Genomic DNA, 22,689 nt, shown 5'->3' with positions numbered 1-22,689 from the left:
GAACTATAAGACTTTTCATTCCTGTTTTAGTTTAAACATTTGACTAAAAGTACCTGTCAATGTTTTACTAAATTCATTAACAGATTTCAGTGCTGCATCTGATCCAAGTGATGTAAAATAATGGATTCTGTTAAATATTCTCTGTGTTTGAGCTCTAGTGTTTAGTCTAACTATGAACTAAGAGCCTGGATAGGTTCTGATTGTTGCAGTTTAGTAAAAGTTACTAATTCAGTAATTTAGTTTGGGTGTGTTGGAGCCGGGAAACACCTGGAACATGTAGTGCGTTGTGCCCTGAGGGCCACTGTTGGGAACCACACTGATGTAGAGGAGCTTCTCACACTTGGGGTTTCAGAAGCTCCTCCCACACACAGAAAAACAAGAGTCCTGTTTGAAAAGTGTAGAGACCCTAGAAGGCTCGTAGAGGAGAACAGCTGCAGGAAACCAAGAAGCCGGGACGGACGAACCGGGACAGTGAGACGGAGACTGATCAGGACTAAGTTGTGGAAAATGTCCTGGTTTGAGTTTTGGAGCAGCAGGCTGCAGCAAGCTGAGCATCTGATGAAAACACAGCTGACCCCCTCCCAGAGGTGAGTCCGTCTGCAGAAACTTTCTCTGCTCCGTTCTGCTTTGAAGAACCTTAAACTCTGGAGGCCGAATTCATCATCATGTCATCTTTCCCATATTGCTGGTATGAGGAGAAGCAGCATTCAGTTTCTATGCGCCACGGATTTGGAACAAACTTCCAGAAAACTGTAAAACAGCTGAAACACTGGGTGCCTTTAAATCTCAACTTAAAACCCACCTGTTTAGAGTTGCTTATGGCAATTGATGCCTTCAATGTATTTGCGAGTGACTGGGGGTCATTGCGCGTATATAAAACCCTGTAAATTCTAGACTCTAACAGGTAACCAATTAATGCACAAAATCCGCGTAGGACAGCGAAAGTCCTAGCGCAAAATTTTCGCGAAACAGGCGGACGGAGCCTGGTGCTGCAAGGCTGGAGACCTTGTCCAGTTAGGCTGCAGGGCCTGGCTAATACCCGTGTTAAGAAATGGAAGGTCTGCGTAGATCATATAACTTGAATGGACAGGAAGTCCAACAGAATGATTTTATCTTTTCTTTTTATCTTTTTATTACTTTCTTTTTATTTTTCTTTCTCACTGTTTAAACTTATGTAAAGCACTTTGAAATGCCTTGTTGCTGAAATGTGCTATACAAATAAAATTTGATTGATTGATTGATTAATTGAACCTGCTCTCTGGGTTTCCCTCATTATCTGCCTGTGATGGGGCCCCACTTTGGGCTCTCAGTATTGCGCTTTTGCTGGTAAAGGATCAAGAAAATGACAGCAAATCAGTCACACCCAGAACAGACAAAACAGTTCGCCTGAAACGGATCACATCTAAAATCCTGCAGAACAAAGAAACGGAAAGTGTTTTCAGATGTGCAGTGTTAAAACAGGATGGGAACCTTGGAGCACAGAGTGTGTGGGGATGCTTTGTTATCAAATATAAAAGCTGCAAAAAAAATAGACAGAAAAATTAACAAATTTGTATCTGGAAAACTATAATTTATGCTCTGGCTGACTTCTGGGAACGGTCTGTTCTGCAGCCTGTTTGTGGAGCGCGTTCGCACCCCGAGGGGAGACAGACGGATGTGGAGCACGTTTTCAGGATGTCAGGAATGGAAGCTCACCTAAGTGCAGGGAGGACCGCAGATAATTCAGAACAGTTCCAGTCCTGCAGAGAAACTGTCAGCGGTGCGTTGGTAGAAGTTGGCCAGGCGAGGTCTGCAGAGTCTGAGCAGTCACTGAGCTTTCTTCCTTTTCATTGTTTCATCATCAGCTACTGAGAAGCAATCGTAGAACATTTCCATTCTCCAGCTTTACGCTGATGTGAATAAAATGATCCAACACAGAAATTAATCCATCCTTCTGTGGATTGGCTACACTAGCATGTGGTTTTGGGGGGCCTGTGCCACATTCTGTCAACTGACAAGACAAAAAGTTTAAGGCTTTGAAAGGTGTGTGTCCTATTGCATCTCTAAAGTGACAAAGGACATCAGAACCAACAGTAAAACATGGTGGTGGTGGTGTGATGCTCTGGGACTGTTTTGCTGCTTCAGGTCCAGGAAGTCTTGCTAAATGGAACCATGAATTCTGACCTCAAAATCTATCCCACTTGGGTTCTACAGGAGGACAATGATTCAAAACACACCAGCAAGCCCACCTCTGAATGGCTGACAAAAAACAAACAAAGATTTTGGAGTGGCCTAGTCAAAGCCCTGACTTGAATCCTATTGAGACGCTGTGGCATGACCTTAAAAAGGCAGTTTGTGCTCAAAACGTCCAGTGTTGCTTAATTAGATCAACACAGAAAAGATGAATAGCAAAAATTCATCCATATCTACAAAAGATTCCCAGCAAGTTATCGCAAATGCTTGATTGTAGTTGTTGCTCTTAGCGGTGCAGTTATTAGGTTTAGGGGGCAGTCACTTTTTCACACAGGGTCAGGTAGGGTTTATTCTCTCTTAATAACATCCTCATTTAAACACAGAAGTGATACAATTTGTGTTTACTTGTCTTGTTATTAAGGGAAGGCGAATGTCGTCTAGTATTACTACCTGACTCAACATTTGAACCGAACTACATTGATGCTCTTCTCTCACACAGTTTTAAAGTTAACGCTTTGCAATGTCCCCACAGAAACCAGTTACATGGCAACCACGAAGTTCGGATGGAGCTACAAAACCAGAGGATGACATCTCTGCTGCCCCCTGTTGGCGTGGAGGTCTTCAGGCGCTTCACGCCAGCCTCGTTGGAAGAGATCCAACAAAAAGCAGAGAAGAACAAAAAGGTACAAAAGCACATTCGACTATCGATTAGAGCAAACGGATCCTCCTGGAGAAACTCCAGCTCTGACTACCTGAATTCATGCTAGAAGCCAGAGAAAGACCAGAGCAAACCAGCCAGTCACCTGCAGGCGGGGAAACCTCTCCCTTTTATTTACGGGCACCCGTCCCCAGAGCTTCTCAGCACGCCTCTGGAGGATCTGGATCCATTCTACCAATCACAGAAGGTTTGTCTCACTTCTCATTTCTGGAGGGCAAAAATAAATAAATAAAAATAAATAAATAAATCACTTGTTAAATGTTATTCTGGGTCCTGGATAGCTGACGATAAGGATGGAACTGGTTTTACATCAAACTAACCAAACCAAACATGTCTTTGAATTTACAAGAAAATTGTGTTTACCCAACCGTGCAACAATCAGTCAGCATCTGTCTGATAATGGCTGACCATTTTAAATCACATATAAGACGTGCACAGCATATAACAGATTTATTGTCATTGACATGACCTCAGTCGTCTGAGTGTGTTGAATTTACTTTGACATTATTTTCCGCAGACCTTCATCGTCATCTGTAAAACGAAGCTCATCCACAGGTTTAATGCTGATCGGGCCTGTTACCTGCTCAGCCCATTCAACTGTTTGAGATCCTCCGCCATCAAGATCCTCCTTCACCCATATCCTTCACAACCAAAACCAGATCCCTCACCTCGTTTTTGTTTGGTTTTCTGTCTTTCCTGATTATTGTGTGGTTTGATACTGTTGCTCAATGTTTAAATGCTTTTGGCGGGTTTTGCCCTGGCTGGTGTTTATTCAGTTGCTTCTTGTATTTGATGTGTTGATTTTGTGCTTTCTCTCGCTTGATTTTGTGTATTTGGTGTTGATTACTTATGGATTTGTGGTTTTGTGTGTTTTTTTAATGTGTTTTTGTCCTAGTTTTGTATGTTTTTTGCTCAGGTATGGTATGCTTTGTTTTGTCTGTTTTTGTGCTAAATTCATGTATTTTTGCTTCAGTTTTGCTTGTTCTTGTGTGCGTTTGGGTTATTTTAGTAACATATTTACATTCTCTTAACATAAACACTGTATTCAGCCTCTTCTTCATCCTGACGATTCTGACCAACTGTGTTTCCATGACAATGCCTCACATGTTGTGGGCCAGAAACGTGGAGTGAGTATACAGTGGCACAAACCTACATACCCATGGCACTTAATAGAAACAAAATATTTGAAACATCAATTATGTAAAAATTGTAACCTATTTAAAGATTGAAATAGGTTTTTCAAAGGCAAGTTGAAAACAACACGCACATTTTAATATGTATCTGAAGCCAAAGGAAACTGTGAAATAATCTGGAAAAAGCTAAACGAATGAACTAATTTTAAATGTGAACTCAGAATAGCAAATGATATTTGTGAATCTGGAGTTATTGACAGTTTAATGGCTTCTTTGTGCATTTTGTTAAAGTTCTGTGCTGTGAAACCCCTGCCTTAAGTATGTTGTGATTCCCATTAATCCTTTGAGATAAGAGAAAATGTGGAATCAGCTGGGTTAAAGTCACAATCAGTCTGAATAAAACTTTTCCTACTCGTATTTGTAGCTTTAGACTGTCTAAAAACGGTTATATTTTATATATTTTTGTTTTACATCGCCTGTGTGCGGACAGGTATGTGTTCATGATTATCTACACTGGTGAGGTCATCCTGAAGCTTTTGTCGCGAGGCGTCTGCTTTGGACGATTCACCTTCCTCAGAGATCCCTGGAACTGGCTGGATGTCCTCAACATCATTGCGTAAAGACAATAAAACACACACATGGATGAGATACACTCACCTGACACACACCTAAAAAAGATCCGATAAATACCTGAAATAATTCGGTTTAATTCAAAAATACTTAATTAGTCACAAAGTAAAGTTAAATGTAACTCAAATGAACCCAATTTTTTCAAAGAGTGGTTGTAGATCACAGGGTTGTCAAACTCATTTTCGTTTTGGGCCATATCAAACATCTCAGTGTTCTTAAAGGGCCGGTTGTGCCAGAATGTATTGATAAAATCATTGAACTGTTAAAATATCAATAAATAGTTGTTTGTTTCAGCATCATTCAATTAGTGTTTCTTAAAATTAAATAGTAATGATGATCTTTTCATCCAGGTTTTAGAGATTGATTTTGTGGGGTTTTTTGCAATCAAAATCACAATTTTTTATGCCAATTTAGAAATATTTGTAAGAAATTTTTTACAATATTTGACGTTAAATGTGACTTTTTATTACTCTCCGTATAAATCACGGACTATAACTTGACATTAAGTAAGTCTGAGGCAGCAGTCAGTTAAACCCAATGTTTTTGGCCACTTTTAAGAAAAATCTGCAGTAAAAATCAGAAAAAAAAATGTGGGGATCTGTTGATTTTGTGTAAATTTTGCGTATTTGTAAAAAACTGGGGGGGACTTGTTGATGTAATTTAGAGTTTAGAGGGCCACATAAAAAGCTACAGCAGGCCAGATTGGCTCCCAGGCCTTGAGTTTGACACAGGTGTTGTAGATGTTGATGGTTATGCAGTGAGGATCTACTGTAAAGTATAACATTACATCAGTTCTGATTAGTCACACATGCAGTCAAGACATTCATGAAACCACTGGCAGAGTGCATCCCTGTCTGCAACCTCAGAGCAACTCAGCAAACCTTCGTCAACTTCCTGTGACTATTTATCAGAGGTCGCCTCTGAACAGGGGGTGTAGGCGCAGAGAAAAGCAAGTTTATTCATTATGATGATGGTTTATGATGAAGGTGTCTGTGTTTTAGATCTGGTATTGCGTTGTCTGTTGGATTGAGGGAGTTTGCTGCTTTGAAAACGATTTCTCGTGTGTTGAAGCTCTTCAGCTACTTGCCAGGTGAGTGTTTTTGTTACCTTTATAGAACTTCCTTTTAGATATAGTTGCTTAAATCATCAAAACTACGAATAAAGTCCAGTTCTAATGTGATGGAAAGTGAATGTCTTTCAGCATGAGGGTTAGTCTAAATCAGGGGCCGCCAACTCCAGTCCTCAAGGGCTACCATCCTGCAACTTTTAGATTCACCTCTGCTCCAAAATGTCTGAATTCCCTCACCAGCATTCATTCCTCTCTGCAATAGGCTGGAAACGAGCAGTTTATTTGATCCAGGTGTGTTTGAGCAGAGATGCATCTAAAAGTTACAGGATGGAAGCCCTCGAGGACTGGAGTTGGTGACCCCTGGTCTAAATTGTGTGAAGTGAATTTGAATTAGGGCTGTGCGTATGTTGGTGAAAGTTAGGATTCAGGTTTAGGTTAGCTAATGCAAATCGGTAGACACTGATACACTGTCTGAATGGAATAAAAAAAAAAGAAAACAATGTGCCAGTATGTCTGTGTGAACAAGGGTCAATCTGAGTTGGTTTAGTTTAGTCAGTGTGCATCGGCGTTAGTGTGAGTGAATCAGGAGAGACACCCTGTGCATGTCAGGATGTGGAGATCTGTCATTGCCAGTACGCGTCAGTGTTTGTGTGTTGTGAGAGCGTGTCGGATGCGAGAGGCGTCAGGAGTGCATTTGATGTCACAGCAGATGTCCCTGTGTGCTCCAACCCCAGGTCTGAAGAAGACAGCTGAAAGGCTTGTCCAGTCGTTGAAGTGGCTGGCTGTTGCCACGGTCCTGACGGTGTTCGTCCTGAGTATCTTAGCGCTGCTTGGCATGCAGGTTTTCATGGGTGTCCTCAAGCATAAATGTGTCAATTCCTCTCCATCGGGAATGATGGACACACCGACCACTGAGCAACCCGAGTACTTCCTCACCAACAACGTGACAATTAATTTCTATGACAAGGATTATATCAACAATGTAGGTATGATGACATCAGAAATTCTCATCTGTCTAGGTTTATCAAAGCACTTTTATAATCTTTCAGATGTTTCTTTGTTTGTTTGTTGGCTTGTGTTTTTTTTTCTGGAACGATCGCAACACCCTCATTGGACATTACACTAATCAAAGTTCACATCTCTGTCTGGCAGAAAACCTTTATTTCATGCCTGGTCAGTCTGACCTTATGCTATGTGGGAACTCCTCAGATTCTAGGTCTGTAAACACAACTGCAGCTTTTTCAGAAGCCTGTAACAGCTGTAACAGCATGTGATGATGTGTTCAGACGCTGCCCAACGGGTTTCATCTGCATAAAGACAGGGAGGAACCCAGAGTATGGATTTACCAGCTTTGACACGTTCGGTTGGTCTCTACTGACTGTGGTCAGGATCGCGATGCAGGACCTCTTGGACGTCCTGCTGCAGCTGGTGAGGACCAAACTAATCCCAATCGAGAAACCGGGTCTGGTCCACTGAGCTTCTTTTTGTTGTAATCTTCCATGTCTAACCCGTACAACTGCCCTGTCATCCCTCAGACATTGCAAGCAGCAGGTAAAGCCAATATTAGTGTGTTTGTGCTCATCTTCTTCCCTGGATGTTTCCTGGTGGTCAGCCTCTCTGTGGCAGCGGTTGCCATAGCGCTGGTGAAACAGGAAAAGGCTGAGGCTGCTGAGGCCAAAAAGACAGAAGAAGAGTTTAGCTGGATTGTGAAGGTGCTGAAGAAGAGAGAGGACAGTGAGGCGAGTTTCCCTTTTTCATTGGCTGCTTATGCATGAATGGCTTCCTACCTTCTCCAATTTCCCACCTGCCGTTGTTCCAGCTCAAAAATTACAAACTTAACATTTGCCTTTGATTCAGTTGTGCAATTATTTTTGTTGTAATTGTTCACCTCTCCTGGGCCATGTGTCTCATTTGCTGTTGATACAAAAAAAATGTCTTCATTCAATGCTGAAATAAATTGTGTCACAACAAACAATGCGTGCAGAGCATATGTTAACAGTATAAACAGGGATCTGGTTCGTTCACGTATATTTAATGAACATTTCCACGGTCAACAGGCCACTGGTGAAGCGGAGCTGCTGGAAGAACATGACTCACCACAGAAGAAGAAACCAGCAGCAAGGACTCTCGATCAGGAGAACGTCACTGTGGAAGGTAAATGACGGTTGCTTCAGATAAGCGCAGTGACCTTTCAGATGTAGGAGGTTATGGACTTGAGTCTACAAACTCACAGTTCTTGCAGGTCTTACTGTAACCTTTGTGCTTCAGATACTAAGGACGAGGTCCAGCCTTCCTGCTGCTCCTGCGCAGACAGAATCCTGCAGGGTGAATGCTGCATCTGCTCCCAATGGCTCAAACTGAAGCTTCGCCCGTTTGTCCTGAGTCAGTTCTTTGATCTGGGAATTATTGTTTGCATCATCATCAACACTGTCTTCATGGCCATGGAACATCATGGAATGACGATGGATTTTGAATGGAAGCTGGTCAATTCGCATCTGGTTAGTGATACAGACGGGATTTATTTGATATTCGGTCCAGTTTTGGAGCACATGAGTGTCACTTTTGCATGATTTTCAATTCACTCTATTTTTATGGTTTTTGTTTGTTTCTGTGCCGTATTAGGTTAGTTTGAGTTCTGTTTCCAGGAAGGTTTAGTCCACCTTGACTAAGGTTTTCGTGTCATCACAGTTTCTGTTCAGTTCCATATTAATTTTAGTAGTTTCAGTCAGGTTTAGTACAGTTTTACACTGGTTTTCCCCACCAAATGTGCTTCTGATCCAGGTTATGCCCCTCTTTTGTTAGATACCTAAGCTAATGAGAAGATGGGTTCAAACTGACCTTTGATCTCTGACCTCCAGGTCTTCACTGCGATCTTCACAGCTGAACTTCTCCTCAAAGTTCTGGCTCTGGGCATTAAAGGCTACTTCGAGGTGAGAGAAGTGAATAAAATTAAACCTTCTTGTTGAATATCAGTCCAACATTGTCAACATCAATTCCCAGACCTCACTTGATACTGAAACGTCTTTTTTCTAATAGAAGTTTCGGTATCAAGCTTTTTGGAAACTCAGAGCTGCCATGCATGTATATTTTTGTTAATTCAATCCAATTATTATTATTTTTCTTGTCACCAAACACTGACTGGTAGCTGGACAGCTGAATGGTGGAAGTTTTATTCTGAGTCTGGTCAAAACTTCGTCCTTTACATGCAGTTTGTGATTTTTACATAAGGTGTTTGTAATGGTGCTGTTGAATCTATCGCCATGGTTACAGGTGAGCTGGCACATCTTTGACTTCATCATCGTCATCCTCAGTCTGTTGGAACTTTTCCTGGCTGATATTGAGGGTCTGATTCTGTTGCGCCCAGTGACATTGGTCAGTATGATGGTGGCATCACCACCATCATCGGTGTTAAATAAATACGTTTCCCCCCCGCTGATCTGTTCTGACCTGTTGCTGCCCTCTCCGTCCAGTTGCGGCCACTGAGGTTGGGTCGTTGGTGGCCCGCCTTGCGCATGCTGATGAAGATTACCTGGTTTTCAGTGGGAAACCTCAGTGTGGTTCTGGTCTTCGTGGTCTTCATGTTTGCCGTGGTCGGCACACAGCTCTTTCGGCAGAATTATCAAGAAAATGTCTGCATGCTCTCCTCCCGCTGCGAGCTTCCACGCTGGCACATGATGGACTTTTCCCACGCCTTCCTGCTCGTCTTCAGAGTCCTCAGTGGCGAGTGGATTGAGTGCATGTGGGATTGCATGAAGATCTCCAACAAGGGCCTTTGTGTCATCTACTACATGGCGGTTGTGCTTATTGGAAACCTCCTGGTGAGTCTCTGTTCTAACAAATCTAACAAAGTGCCAAGAATAATTAGCTGCACAAACAGATCAGTGACAATGCCGGTGGTTCTTCTGCTGGTTGCTCCAGGTTTCATTTGCCCCTTGTCACATTTTGGAGTGTGTCGGTGTTCCTGGGTTTGTTTCAGGTGGTGAATCTGTTTCTCTATCTGCTCTTGAGCCCATCCTGTACTAGTAAACCAGGCGCTGCAGCAGGACAAGGACCTAATAAACGTCATACTGGATCCTGGATCCTGGAGTCTTTCAGGGCTCTGACAGGAAAAAAGACCAATGCTGACACCGATCAGAAAGGTGAGTTTCTTATTTTCTTCAACGGTTCCTGATTGTTGTGGTGTCACAGTAAACTTTGGTTTTCTGAGGTCTGTGTTCAAGCACTGAGGGTCATCTGCATAATTTCCCCCAACAGTTGAGTCAAAGAGCAAAGACAGACAGGACTATCTGGCTTTAACGCTTGTCAGTAATGACTCAGTCAAAGACTCGAGCGTGGTGGAAGTCAGCGGGTGTCCAGGGAACGAATTGAAAATCCAAGCTGACACAAACAATGAAGAGAAGAAGCAGAAGGTGAGTAAAACATTATACTTGTGTAACGTTTTCCATATTGAAGCCTGTTTACAGATCATAGGATCAACTGCAGTGGATGAACATTTTAAAGCAGCTGGTTTATGGACTGAACTTATATAGTGCTTTTCCAATCATTTTTACCACTCAAAGCACTTTACTCTCAAGTGTCAACATGTGGAAGGAGAAAGCTGGAATTGAACCTACAACCTTCTGATCACAAGGCGACTATACTACCTATAGAGCCACAGTCACAGGAGAGAGGAGCTTGACACCCGAACAACCTGCCCCTTATTCTACTCTCAGAAAGTCAATGGACAAGAGCACCTCATTAAAATTCTCTCTACTGAAGAATTTTAATTCATATTTGACTTATATAGGAAACCAAAGGAGATAAACTAAAAGTGGAGAAGCATGTTTTCTCCTTTTAATTGGAAAAATGGAAAACCTTGCAAATAACAGGTTGTAAACATTTACCAAGTTTGTTGGGAGAAGCGGTGGTTATAAAGCCTAAAAGGAGCTGAGGGGAAAGGACATGTGAATTTTTTGTATACCTCAGATGCATCAGACTGTCACAGAAGCAGATTTTCAGTTCTGTGACTTTCTTAGCGTAATTGCTCTCCTTAGTCTGTCATGGTCGACCACACCAGGCGCTGAAGCGTCAGACAACATAATCATCCGAGTTCAAAACAATACGTCCATGTACAGGACTGTCCATACTGTTTTTCTATTTGTTCTATAAATTGTTCAGCACATTCAACATTTTGTCTTTAATAAATCAGTTTAACATCAATGTGGGAATCTGTGTGGGTTTCTGCAGGATGGTGATGTGCAGAAGCTTCAGGACAACAAAAATAAGACAGAAAACTCACCTGGAGATTGCTGCTGTGCAAGTATGTCCACCAGTGGTGCAGAAATCTGATATTTTAAGTAAAAATGTATCTTTAAACATGCGGTTTTGTCTTCTTCATTCCTTAACAGGATAAACTTAAATGTTACATGCTTCTGTAAAGTGATTGTGACAACAGGTGCCGATTAGGTGATCGATACTTTTGCGTTTCAGTTTGTTACAGTTGCTGTCCGATCCAGAACATAGACACATCCAAGGGAGCAGGGAGGGGGTGGTATAAGTTCAGGAAGGCTTGTCTCCTCATCGTACAACACAGATTATTTGAAATCTTCATCATCTTCATCATCCTGCTGAGCAGCGCTGCTTTGGTAAACATAAGCACAACATGTCCACTTATAATCAGATCATATTGGCTCGTGCCGTCTGTACATGCTTTTCTGTTTTTAATGAATTGTTAAAATCTCTAAATTTTTCCCCACATTGTCATAGTGCGGTATTTGTGTTTAGAATTTTGTGGATTAATTAAATACAATTTGACGTAACAAACAAAATGTGGAAAATGTGGAGAGCTGTGAATACTAAACAGAGAAAGTGAAAAGGTGAAGCAGAATAACATTACAATACAAATGTCCGATGATCAGAGCTAAGGTCTCATTTCCTCAGCTGTGATTCAGCCTCTGACTGGCTTTTAGATGTTTTTCATCCAATTTTCCTTCACATTTTCATGCAGTTCTGCTAATCAATGCTGATGTTGAAATGAAATGTGCTAAAAACTATGTTCAAAAACTTTAGTGAGGTCATTGAGAGCAGAGCTCACTCAATTAAGGTCAGAAATGCACTCAACAGTAGCTTTTAATCTAGTCTGTTCAGACTCAGTAAATAGCTAATTAGTGTGCTAATAGAACGGGGTGTGCCACTTTGTACCCATGTTATATCCGTCCTGTGTCTTAACAGCACATTAGGTTTGATATACTCTTAGTTATATCCCATGTCTTGACTCCATGTCATTTCTTGGGTTGTATCTTCTCATCCCTATGTCTCAACTCCACATCGTACCCCAATGTCAAACCTCTGACGTTGGTTTGACCCCTGCATTGTACAGAAATAATCTATGAATATGTTGTACCTTTGTTTTATATCCCCCATTTGGGAACACCATGCTTTACCCCCACATTGAAACTGCAAAGCTTACATCCTGGTCACACCCCATATTTTACCCATATTTCATTTTCCCACATCTTATCCCTAAGCCATGCATCAACTTTGCATTCCCATGTGTTACAGCCATGTTGCACCTAGACCCATGGCAGAGGGTCTTCATTTAAAATGCATGCACAAATTGGTTATAAAATCATTAAAAGTCTAAATGCACCCAATGATGATGTGGCGACATGACCAGCCGCCTGGAGCGTATGACCACAAGTCTGTTTGCATTCAGGCATTAGAAGACACACTGCTGTTCCACTGGCCAGTCCTGCAGATGGTTCTGGACAAAGCAGACCAGGTGTTCACCTTCCTGTTCCTGATGGAAATGCTTCTCAAGTGGACTGCTTTTGGATTCAGGGAATACTTCAGCAGCTTTTGGTGCTGGCTCGATTTCCTCATCTTAGACGTAAGAGCGTAAACACATTTTTACTCTGGCTCTGGTGGCTGTAGCTCTGCTGATACGAACTCCAACAGTAATGGTTTTTGATTTGGCGTGCAGACAGACGAATCATCCCACTAACACAACGGCAACAGAAACCTAAACTGCTGCTTCCTGCTCACCTGTACCATGATGTCATCAGCAGGTATGTTTGTCCTCCAGGTGTCTCTGTTCAGCTCGGTTGGTGTCATGCTGGGATACTCCGCTGCATACCTGAGGACCCTGAGGGCGCTGAGGACCTTGAGGGTCCCATCTCGCTTCAAAGGCATGAGGGTGAGACAGACACCATGACCTCTGAACAAAGACAGGTTAGAAAGACTGACCGGGATAAAGGACAGACGGACCAACAAAGAAGTGACATTTAGACTGATGAGGCAGACAATCGGTTATTGGAGAGAGATGGATAGATTTACTTTTCAAACAGAATAGTAAGACAACTGGACAGACTGAAAAGAGGGACAGACAAACACTGGAGGCAGATCTGATCAGATGGACAGGACAGACAGATGGACAGAAGAATCAGATGGACAGACAAGTTTGCAAGGCAGATTAAGGGACAGAGACAGGCTAGACCAGAAGTCTGCAACCTGTGGCTCCGGAGCCACAACTGGACCTTTGGATGTTCCCCAGTGGCTCTTAAGAAATTTGACTAAAAGTGATAAAGAAACAACTAAAGTTGTAAAACTAGATGTAGTAACAAATGTAGATATTTGTCAGTTTTTTATGGGATAATTACATTTAATTTTCACAACAAAATGAGATTAAAAGTACCAATAATTTTTATCAAGCTCTATTTTTCTTGCTATGTGGCTGATGCTACATGCATATATCAACCATCCCATTTAAGAAAATGTAGCCATCATCTTTTCGAAAAGGTTTTATGATTTTCTTTATATTAAAACCCTAAAAATATGAATAAAATAGTTTTCTGTATATTTTCTTATTAAGAAATTGTTGTTGCACAACACCTCCCCCCCCCCCTTCTCTCTCTCTACTTCCTCTTCTGAGAGGAGGGAGATGTTGCTCCCAGCTCTCCGTCTAACGGGTGAATTGAGTTTCCTAAATCTGCCGAGATTTACCCTACCCAGAACTGAAGTAAACTCTGTTTAAGCTGGGTGCGAGAAAGACTAGCCTGGTTTCTAACAACCTCCATCCAGATGTCCCACCCTTTTTCACTCTGTGAACTAGCCAGATAAAGCAGCCCGGAATCAGCTAGTTTCACAGAGCACACCTGTTAACGGTCGCTCTTTCTCTTATTACAACTTGCACTTGTTATTGAACCAGGTTGGTTTTAGTGACTCGGGCGAGTCCCAAGGGTGTTGTTTTAGTTTTGGCTAAAAGCAACCTATAAAACATTTTCCACCTTCTCCTCCCAGAATCAAACTTCATAGCCATTTTACAACCATCAAAGAACTTTAATGTGACTCATTAACTGAATGTCCACAACATCTTTTAGATTTTCTTAATGCTAATTATTTTATTAGTAAGGCAGTTTTGCAAGGGTCAGTACAGCTTAAATCAGTAGCAGAAATAATCAAATAAGTAAAATCAATAATCTAGCCTATCTTTCCCTAATGCTGACACTGTGAACTAAAAAAGAAAAACTTTGAGAGAGACGGACGGTGTTTGGCATTTTGAACCCCAGAACTGGCCTGATGATGAAAAAGGTGTTGCAGCAGCAGGAGGCTCCCAGTACAGGAAGAGTACTGAGTCAGAGCGGCAGATCTCGGGCCTCAGGGTGACTTCCTCATGCTCATAGTGGCCCTCTCCTTCTTGTCTTGCAGCTCTGTAGCTCCTTTCTCCTCGTCTCACGATCTTTCTGGTCTCTCGAGATGTAGATGAGCTGGTCTCATGGAAGGAACACACCAGTTCTTCCTCTTTGCCTTTGTTCTTTATCTTTGTCTTTATCTTCATCTTTGCCTTGGTCTTTGTCTTTGGCTTTGTCTTTGGGGTCTCGAACCCAGCTGAGAAAAGTGCAATTTGAAGCCACATGTTGCGGGGCTAACGGGTTGGTCCCCATGTGCAGAACAGTCTTCGGTTCTGTGGCCCCGGCTCTTCTTCAGCTGCAGAGTTCTTTGTCCATCTCGTTCTTGGCTCGAAGCTGCCTGAAGGATCCAACCAAAGATTCCTCTTTTGCACTCACCTTATAAAGGGTTTATCCACCCTTTTGGTGCATTTGCATTGGCTAGCTTTGTTGCTGTGCCTGTTTCATTGGCTGACTGCTTGGACCGATAATCTCATATCCATCACCATCTTTGGACATGACCTGATGTCTGTACCAGTGTCCCAGGGTTGCTCAACAGCTCTCTTGTGTCTAACCTTCTCTTAGGTACGTTTAAAGTTTAGCAATAAGGCCTTAAGACACCTCCGCTCTCCCATCAGTTCCTCTTTCCCCCTGACTTTTCACCTACCATCTACCTCCAACACAACATCAGTGACCTTTAGTTACAGTTACACATTTTACACCATTTCAAGTTCAATGTCAAAATCACATTTATAACCTTTTAGTTTCTCTGATTTAGCATTCACTTATAATATTATAATAACCATTACTTATTAGTTACTCTTATTATAATCATGATGTGAGTTATTACAGACATTTCTGAAAAGAAACCAAGAATAATCCATTATTCTAATCATTTGACACCATGTTACAGTTACTTCTTTCACCTGTAAGTATTTCAATAAGTATAAGAGTAAGTGTAAATATTCTTATAATCAAACCAACATCAACCACCGGTTAAACCAATATTGATTATTGGCTTAATTATAAGTTATCATTATTAATTCAAGTATTTTACTCTGGGTTTTATCCAATTACTCAAAACGTCTAGATTTTATTCTTTAAACCTTCAGAGCTCAAAATGAGCAATCTGAACTATTTTTAATCACTGCAGGCTGGAAACTTCCTCTTTTTCCAGGAAACCTGCTTTTCCTGTTTCATAACTCTCTTTCTGCCTGACTATGATTTTTTATGATTAAATAGAAAAAAGTAGAATTAAAGCAGGACACAATAACAACACACACAACCAGATTCATTTTATTACCGTCTGACTCTACTGTTGGGTCTTGATGTCACCTGTGTAATCAGTTTTAAAGATAACTTTATTTATTGTTATTATTAAACTAAAATCTCCAGCATGGGGAAGTGGGCTGAGCTCGACTTTTCTCGACAAAATATATATAAGACGTATTTTTCTCTAAGGTCAGGTAATATTTGTGGTTAAAAATCAGTTTTATTTAGCTGTACTGAGGACAAAAGTGGTTCTTTGGATTGTAAAGGTTGCAGACTCCAATGGTCAAATGAACAGACTGGGGAGACAGATGGACACAAACACCTGAAGACAAGTTAGCTAGACATAGAGACAGGTTAGACAGATGGAAAGATGGATAGAGAAAACACAGGACAATAGACAGGTAATATTTCCAGATATAAGGACTCTCGACTGAGTGACCAGTAGCCTTCTTGACAGAGAGCAGCTGTGATTGGTCTGAGCACCGGCTGATTCCTCGTCTTTTTTCCGTGCAGGTGGTGCTTCGGGTCATGGCGGCCACCGCGCCCTCCATGTGCAACTCTCTGCTGGTCATTCTGTTTGTCTGGCTGATCTTCAGCATCCTGGGAGTTAACATGTTTGCAGGAAAGCTCGCTTACTGTTCCAACCACACAGACAGCATAATCTTTGAAGTGGATAACAAGTCGCAGTGTTATGAGCTCAACGACAGCAGCCCCACAGACATCTTCTGGAAGTACAATGACTTCAACTTTGACCACGTGGGGATGGGTTTACTTTCTCTGCTGATCATGGTCGGTTGATTCAACCAGCAGCTTTACCTATAAGTGAGTTCATGTTTTTCTAATGAAGACCTGTGCTCTGATGCAGGCCACATCAACAGGCTGGAAAGAAATCATCTACGCAGCTGTGGACTCCACGGAGGTCAGTGCACCACCAGGCAGCACTGTTGTGTCGAGACAAGTTCCACCGTCTGCTGCCATGCAGATGGTGGACAGTGCTGTAAGGCATTGGCCCATGCCGAGCTAAAATTATGCAAAAAGTACCTTCAAAATACCCTTACCATCGAGTGCAACCTAGATCATATTCAATACTTTCTAAAAGCTGCATGTAACCTTTATAAAAAATATGTTTTTAAACATTTGTTAAAACTGTCAGCATGTTGTGACAGTTTATTTTGAGACAGATGAGTCGCGAAAAAATCGAGCTCCTTCTCCTCCCTGAGCTACTATTGCTGTGTGAAGAAAGACGGCCAGTCAAAGCCAGGAGGAGGGTCTTGGCAATGTCAATCAACCTTATGAACACGCTGCTAAATATGCATTCATAAGGTACTGTTCCAGGAAAACCTTTTATCCCCCGAAAATTCATGGCAGGCTGCATTGTAGTTGTAGTGTAGCAGAAAGAAAGGGGCAGCATTTGGGCAGCAAGTACGCCAGAGTGATTGACAGCACTAAGACCATCCTCCTGGCTCTAATTAGTTGTTTCTGACCAAATGGTTTATTTCTGGAGTTTTCACTGAGAGAGAAGGCAGAGGAAATCAATTGTTTTCAGATTTTCTATCTTTTATTACACTGTCAGGACATGGTAATGGTTTTAACAAAAAAAAACTTTTATAAAAGCTAAAATCCTATTTTAATAGGTTATATTTTTAAATCTAAAGTAAAACTTCTGATATTGTTCATATTCTAAATGCTGTGGGGAAAAAAGATACTAAAACATCTTCCAAAGCACATCTATGGTTAAATTGAAAAATTCCAATTTTCTACAAAGTGTTTTACTGCTGGAAGTGGTCTTAATAAATGTCTCATTAGTGGTACCAGTAACTGTAATGGGAATTGTATTGTTACTGGTCTGTGCTTGTTTGTAGGTGGACAGTCAGCCTGAATATGAGTCCAAACCGGTCATGTACCTGTACTTTGTCCTTTTCATCGTCTTTGGCTGCTTCTTCAGCGCCAACCTCTTCATCAGATTCTTTGTTGATGCTCTCCATCAGCTGAGCAACAAGATAAGTTTTATTACAGTGGTTGCCATGGCTACCTGGTTTCTGTCAATTAATTCGTCTTCCCTGTGTTTCTGCACGCTGGAGGAAAACATGCTTTCATGACGGAGGAGCAGCTGAAGTTTCACGGCACCGTCAGGAAGATGTTCCCCAAGTCACCTGAGAAAGCTGCTCCACGCCCAATGGTGAGGTCACATGGTGTTCAGATCACAGTCCAGGCTTTAGCAGGCTCTAAAATCTGCAGGGTTAGGGAAGACTTTCATCTGAAGCACCATGTAAAAAATAAAAACGAGATTTGTAGCCCAGAGTAACCCTGAACTCATTATAACTGTTGACGCCTGTCCCTGGTGTGATGTCGACTTTATTTCCCCAGAACCAACCAGTACAGTAAACGTTAAATAACCCAATGATCTGTTCCGGGCTCCACTTTCTGTGAAGCTTCCTGAACTTTATCGGCTTTTAGCAGTAATGGGAAGTGACTGCTACCTGTCTCCTGTTTGTCACCAGAACCGGTTCCAGGCTCGGCTCTTCGACCTGGTGACCGCTCCGCTATTTGAGATCCTGGTGGTGGCGCTGATCTGTGTGAACGCGGTGGTGATGATGATGGATTCAGACGATCTGTCTGAGCAGGGACAAGAGGTTTTGATGTGGTTTTTGTTTGTCTTCATGATTCTGTACTGCATCGAGTTCTTCCTGAAGATCACTGCTCTCAGACGGCACTACTTCAGCTTCGGCCTGAACATCCTGGACTTTGTAGTCCTCATCTTTATGATCTTAGGTGAGTTACTGGCAGCTGGTGGGATCTCCTCAGATCTCTGACATGTTTATAATGTGACTGTATATGTTTGAGCATCTCCAGGGTGGTTTCAAGCAGAACTGCTCCCAATAATTAGCTGCTGTAATAACATTCTGTATTCACAGACAGTGAAGCTACAGAAAACCTGAAGATTTTTTTTTTACATAGATTATCTACTAGCATGCTTTATTGTAATGATTTATTTTGCTGTGAAATGTGATTACACATGAAACAAACAAACAAAAATAAGAATTACTTTCTAAGTTCATCTTCTAGGTTGTCTCCTGGCTGCCTTGCCAAATAAATGTAGCTGCTTTACTAACCTCCCTAGTAAATTGGATGATTTAATATATTTATAGATTGTATCTTCTGAAGGAGCCCAATAATATATCGTCAATGTCATTGATCACAAGCGCAGCTTTTGATCAAGGGGAAAATTGTACAATTTGTGAACAACAAACAAAAAATACAAACAACTTGTTATATAGACACATATTCAAAAGGGCAAGACAAATTAAGTCCTATAAAGTTCACAAGTTTTAAATGATGGCGAAATGAATTATTGAAGGAAGGGCAAAATAAATATTTGACATCCACCTGGTTGTACAACATTTTAAATTTAAATGATCAAAACAAAAGATTGATCAAACTTCAGTTCAATAGCAGGTGATTTAATCTGGGTCAAATAGTTTTTTTTTTGGCAAAGAATCTCAGTACAGTTATTAATATTTGACAGATTTTTATAATTAGATATGCCTAAAGAAAACAGATCACTTCTGGTAAAAGCCAAGGCTATGAATCAAATTATGTCTGTTTAAACAGTTCTTCTAGAAGGTTTCTGCTAGTGAGAAACCACCTGTCTTCTCTGCTGTGACTTCTCCCTGAAAATGTCTGAGATTTTTCATCTTTTTATCTCTGACTGACTGTGATTACATTATTACCTCATGTTAGATGTTCTTGATCATCAATCTTTTGAGGTTTAAAACCAACAAACTTTAATTAGAGGAAAGTACTAAAATTGTTCTCTCTTTGCATTCAGGCTTGTTCTTCAGTGATTTATTGGAGAAATATTTTGTCAGCCCGGCTGCCGTCTTTATTCTCCGGTTGGCTCGTGTCAGCAGAGTCCTCCCGTTCTTCCGTTTGGGCAGAAGGATACAGATGTTGCTCACTGGCTTCATGATGTCTCTTCCTGCCCTCATGAACATCGGGCTCCTCTTCCTCCTTGTGGTGTACACCTACTCTTTCGTTGGGATGCGTATTTTTTACATAATCAACTTTGGGACAATTGGGGACAGCATGATCAGTATGATTCTCTTCAGCCCGTCCTCTGCCTGGTCCCTTCTGGTGTGGAATAGCACAAAATATTCTCCGCCCACAGTCGTCCCACTTTGGTACTGGGCCAACCTATCGGCAGGCGTCGTCTTCTTCTGCTCCTACGTCCTGCTGCACCTCCTGCTGGTGGTCCACCTCTTCATTGCCGTCATCCTGGAGAGCTTCAACAGCAGGGAAGCTGAAGACGCCGTTCTTCTGCAGATGTTTTACAACACCTGGAGAGAGTTTGATCCTGAAGCCTCACAGGTCATTCAGTACAGGTGAGTCTCTCCCTGATGCAGCCTGGACCCAAATAAACCCTGTCAATCTCTTGTCGGTCGTTATTGAACTCTGTTGTTTTCCACAGTGAGCTGTCAGATTTTTGCGACGCGCTCCAGGATCCGCTGAGGATTCCTAAGCCAAACAACATCCGGTTGATCAACATGGATCTGCCTCTGCTCCCGGGAGACCAGATCTGCTGCCTGGATGTCCTGAAACCACTCATGACTCAGGTGACACAACCTGGCCCAACTCTTGATGATGATGATGATGATGATGACGATGATGATTAATATTATTATGATTGTTGTTGTCTTGCAGACATTTGGTGAAGAGAGGGAAATGGACTCTCTTAAAGCCCAGCTGAAGAAGAAATTCATAGGCAACAATACCACAAAGGTTCTCTTTTATTTTATTTTTAGCTTAATTAAATTGTGCACTTTATATGATGTGTGAGTGTTCACTATAAGACTTTTTAACATTTTCATCCTATTAATCCACAACTGGAAGTGGTCACAAGAATCAGAACTCTGTCATGTGGGGAAAAAAAGAGAGAGAAAAAATATGGATTAAAAAAAAAAAGCTTTTGTGTTTTTCTGGCATATTTGGAAATTTGGATGTTTTAACATAGTAAGTTAACATCAATGAAAAACTCTAAAGAAAAGTAAAAACTTAAAGAAATACCTTTGTTTTTTTATGTAAAATGTAATAAGCACAAGATTTGTATTCTTCTTCAATTGGTTTAAATTACATGTGGGCGAGTCATATTTGAAGCTTATTATTAGTGAAGTAAAGTCAGGTTTATTTGTGTAGCACATTCTCAGGAACAAGTCATAGAGTCACCAATTTTGGGACATAAAATAAACATTACGTTTCATAAAATGCAGTCGTCAAAATCATCAAGTAAATACCCATCGAGTTACTAATCCAGGGCACCTCAAAAGAGGTGGGTTGTTAGGATTTAAAGGAAGAACAGTGGACCATCATTACTCAGCATTTTGAATCAGATGTGCACTGATTGAACCTCAGAGATTTAGTTTGGTACTTCTGACTGTAGAAGTGAGAGATAACACCATAGTTAGATCCAAATAGCCGTTTGAGGCCTTTAAAATGAAGTTGGCAGGAAACGTCTTAAAAGAATTAGAAATCAGCCTTTTCACTGTGTGGGAAATAGTTGACAAATGACGACTTTCAACCAGAAAGACACAGCACTTTCATGAGAGGTAACCTTTGTTCTCTAAGGAAAACTTGAAGGCCAGACTGAAGTCCAGGAAAAGTTTAATCCTGTCTCTAAAACTGAGTTACATGGACGGGTTTTGGGGGAATTAGGTGTAAATAAAAACATCATGAAGCTGGTTGACATAGGTGGTGTTTCCGAGACTCACGGGGATGACCCCCTTCTGTGCTGCAGGTGTCTCATGAACCAATCAGCAGCACCCTGCAGAGGAAACAGGAAGATGTAGCAGCAGCAGTGATCCAGAGAGCGTTCCGGAAGCACCAGGTGCAGAATCGACCCGGTGGGGCCAATGGAGCTCCAGACAAGCCTGAGGACGAAGCCACAGGCATGTTGGTGTCTTCCCAATGAGCACTTGACGACTTCTCCTGTCCGAGAAATGTTTGGAAAGAAACTTTCCAACTAGGACGGTCGTCCACTGTGGTGTTGTCCTGATGGAAGTAGAAACTGATCCAGTTTCTACTAATGCCGTTATCAGGAATGTGTGACATTTTCCACTGCTCCATTTAGGTTTACTTTGATTATCTCACATCATGTTTTCCTCATAACAGGAAGTGAAAATACTTCTCATGTAATCTTGTGTTTTTCTAACACGTTCTGGGTCTAAAAGTGGCCCTTTGTCAGTAACTAACAGACTAATTCACATCTGTTGATCAGCTGATCTGAACACAAACCAGCTGCTAGCAGAACCTCTGGAGGAAGAGTTACTGATCCTACAAAAGCAAGAGCAACACTCTTCATTTTTACCTAAACATCACAAAAGAATACATATTCAACAAACTATTAGTACTTTTATTATGCTTCTGTTTAGCTTATAAAAACAGAAAGTAATAAACATGAATATGAAACCATTGTTTTATTTTGTCTTTTTTAATTACCTTCATCCTTCTGCAAGAGAGAGAATCTGTAGTCATTGCATCGTGTCTACTTTCTGTTGATTTCAAGGAAGCCCTGCCAATTGTATTGATTCATTAACGTTGCAGCGTTTCTTCCTTCTGAGCAAGCATGTGGTGACAGTAGAGAGGAACAACTACTTTTCCACAGGAGGAAACCAAGCTGAGTGGATGCTGAGAGAACATAGCAATCTGCCAGGAGAAAGAAAGGAAAGTGTTGAGCCTAGTCTTAAAGGTAGACAGGACGTCTGCCTCATGGACAAAAACTGGAAGCTGGTGGGACTGAAAATATAGAAACTTCAAGAGAAAGGTTTTCTGCTTTTGGAGTTGGGACACACTCATTTGTTTCCTCACTGTTCCCTGGTCTTCCTTGCAGCTGTAGCCCATTATAACCACTCACCCATTTTCCATCCAGTAATCACCATCCTCTGTTTTCGTTCCTTCCTGTTTTTTCACTCGATTGTCATTTCCTCATACCTGTCATGTACATCGCTCTCCATCCTGCCAGCTTGACCTCATCAGGTTACCTCTGGCAAGTTTTGG

At 41.5% G+C, this 22,689-nt stretch overlaps 1 protein-coding gene across 1 annotated transcript; it reads left to right on the top strand.

Annotated features, from left to right (window-relative positions):
* The first annotated feature begins 202 nt into the window (after window positions 1–202).
* Window positions 203–22,101, top strand: LOC106928450 (sodium channel protein type 4 subunit alpha B-like). The gene is made up of 31 exons (XM_015004725.2): window positions 203–587; window positions 2,705–2,855; window positions 2,940–3,077; window positions 3,408–3,526; window positions 3,931–4,017; window positions 4,514–4,639; window positions 5,655–5,743; window positions 6,457–6,708; window positions 6,875–6,938; window positions 7,009–7,150; window positions 7,258–7,461; window positions 7,780–7,876; window positions 7,991–8,220; window positions 8,581–8,652; window positions 8,993–9,094; window positions 9,193–9,540; window positions 9,699–9,861; window positions 9,977–10,131; window positions 10,949–11,021; window positions 11,192–11,346; window positions 12,417–12,590; window positions 12,786–12,896; window positions 16,153–16,428; window positions 16,505–16,558; window positions 17,502–17,639; window positions 17,714–17,818; window positions 18,141–18,411; window positions 19,469–20,021; window positions 20,108–20,252; window positions 20,341–20,418; window positions 21,431–22,101. The coding sequence occupies exons 1-31, from the start codon at window positions 508–510 to the stop codon at window positions 21,602–21,604; spliced, it is 4,926 nt and encodes a 1,641-aa protein (XP_014860211.2). The 5' UTR covers window positions 203–507; the 3' UTR covers window positions 21,605–22,101.
* Window positions 22,102–22,689: the final 588 nt, after the last annotated feature.

This window comes from Poecilia mexicana, unplaced genomic scaffold (assembly GCF_051168715.1).
Source record: "Poecilia mexicana isolate PSO_F unplaced genomic scaffold, ASM5116871v1 scaffold_6, whole genome shotgun sequence".
Taxonomy (NCBI): Eukaryota; Metazoa; Chordata; class Actinopteri; order Cyprinodontiformes; family Poeciliidae; genus Poecilia; species Poecilia mexicana.
This window is presented reverse-complemented; position numbering and strand designations above follow the sequence as displayed.

Excerpts from the sequence above, each read along its gene's own strand:
- LOC106928450 (XM_015004725.2), top strand. The coding sequence starts at position 508 with ATGTCCTGGTTTGAGTTTTGGAGCAGCAGGCTGCAGCAAGCTGAGCAT. Across the intron at positions 6,939-7,008 it reads GGGAACTCCTCAGATTCTAG|ACGCTGCCCAACGGGTTTCA; the intron begins GTCTGTAAACAC and ends TGATGTGTTCAG. Across the intron at positions 11,347-12,416 it reads TGCTGAGCAGCGCTGCTTTG|GCATTAGAAGACACACTGCT; the intron begins GTAAACATAAGC and ends GTTTGCATTCAG.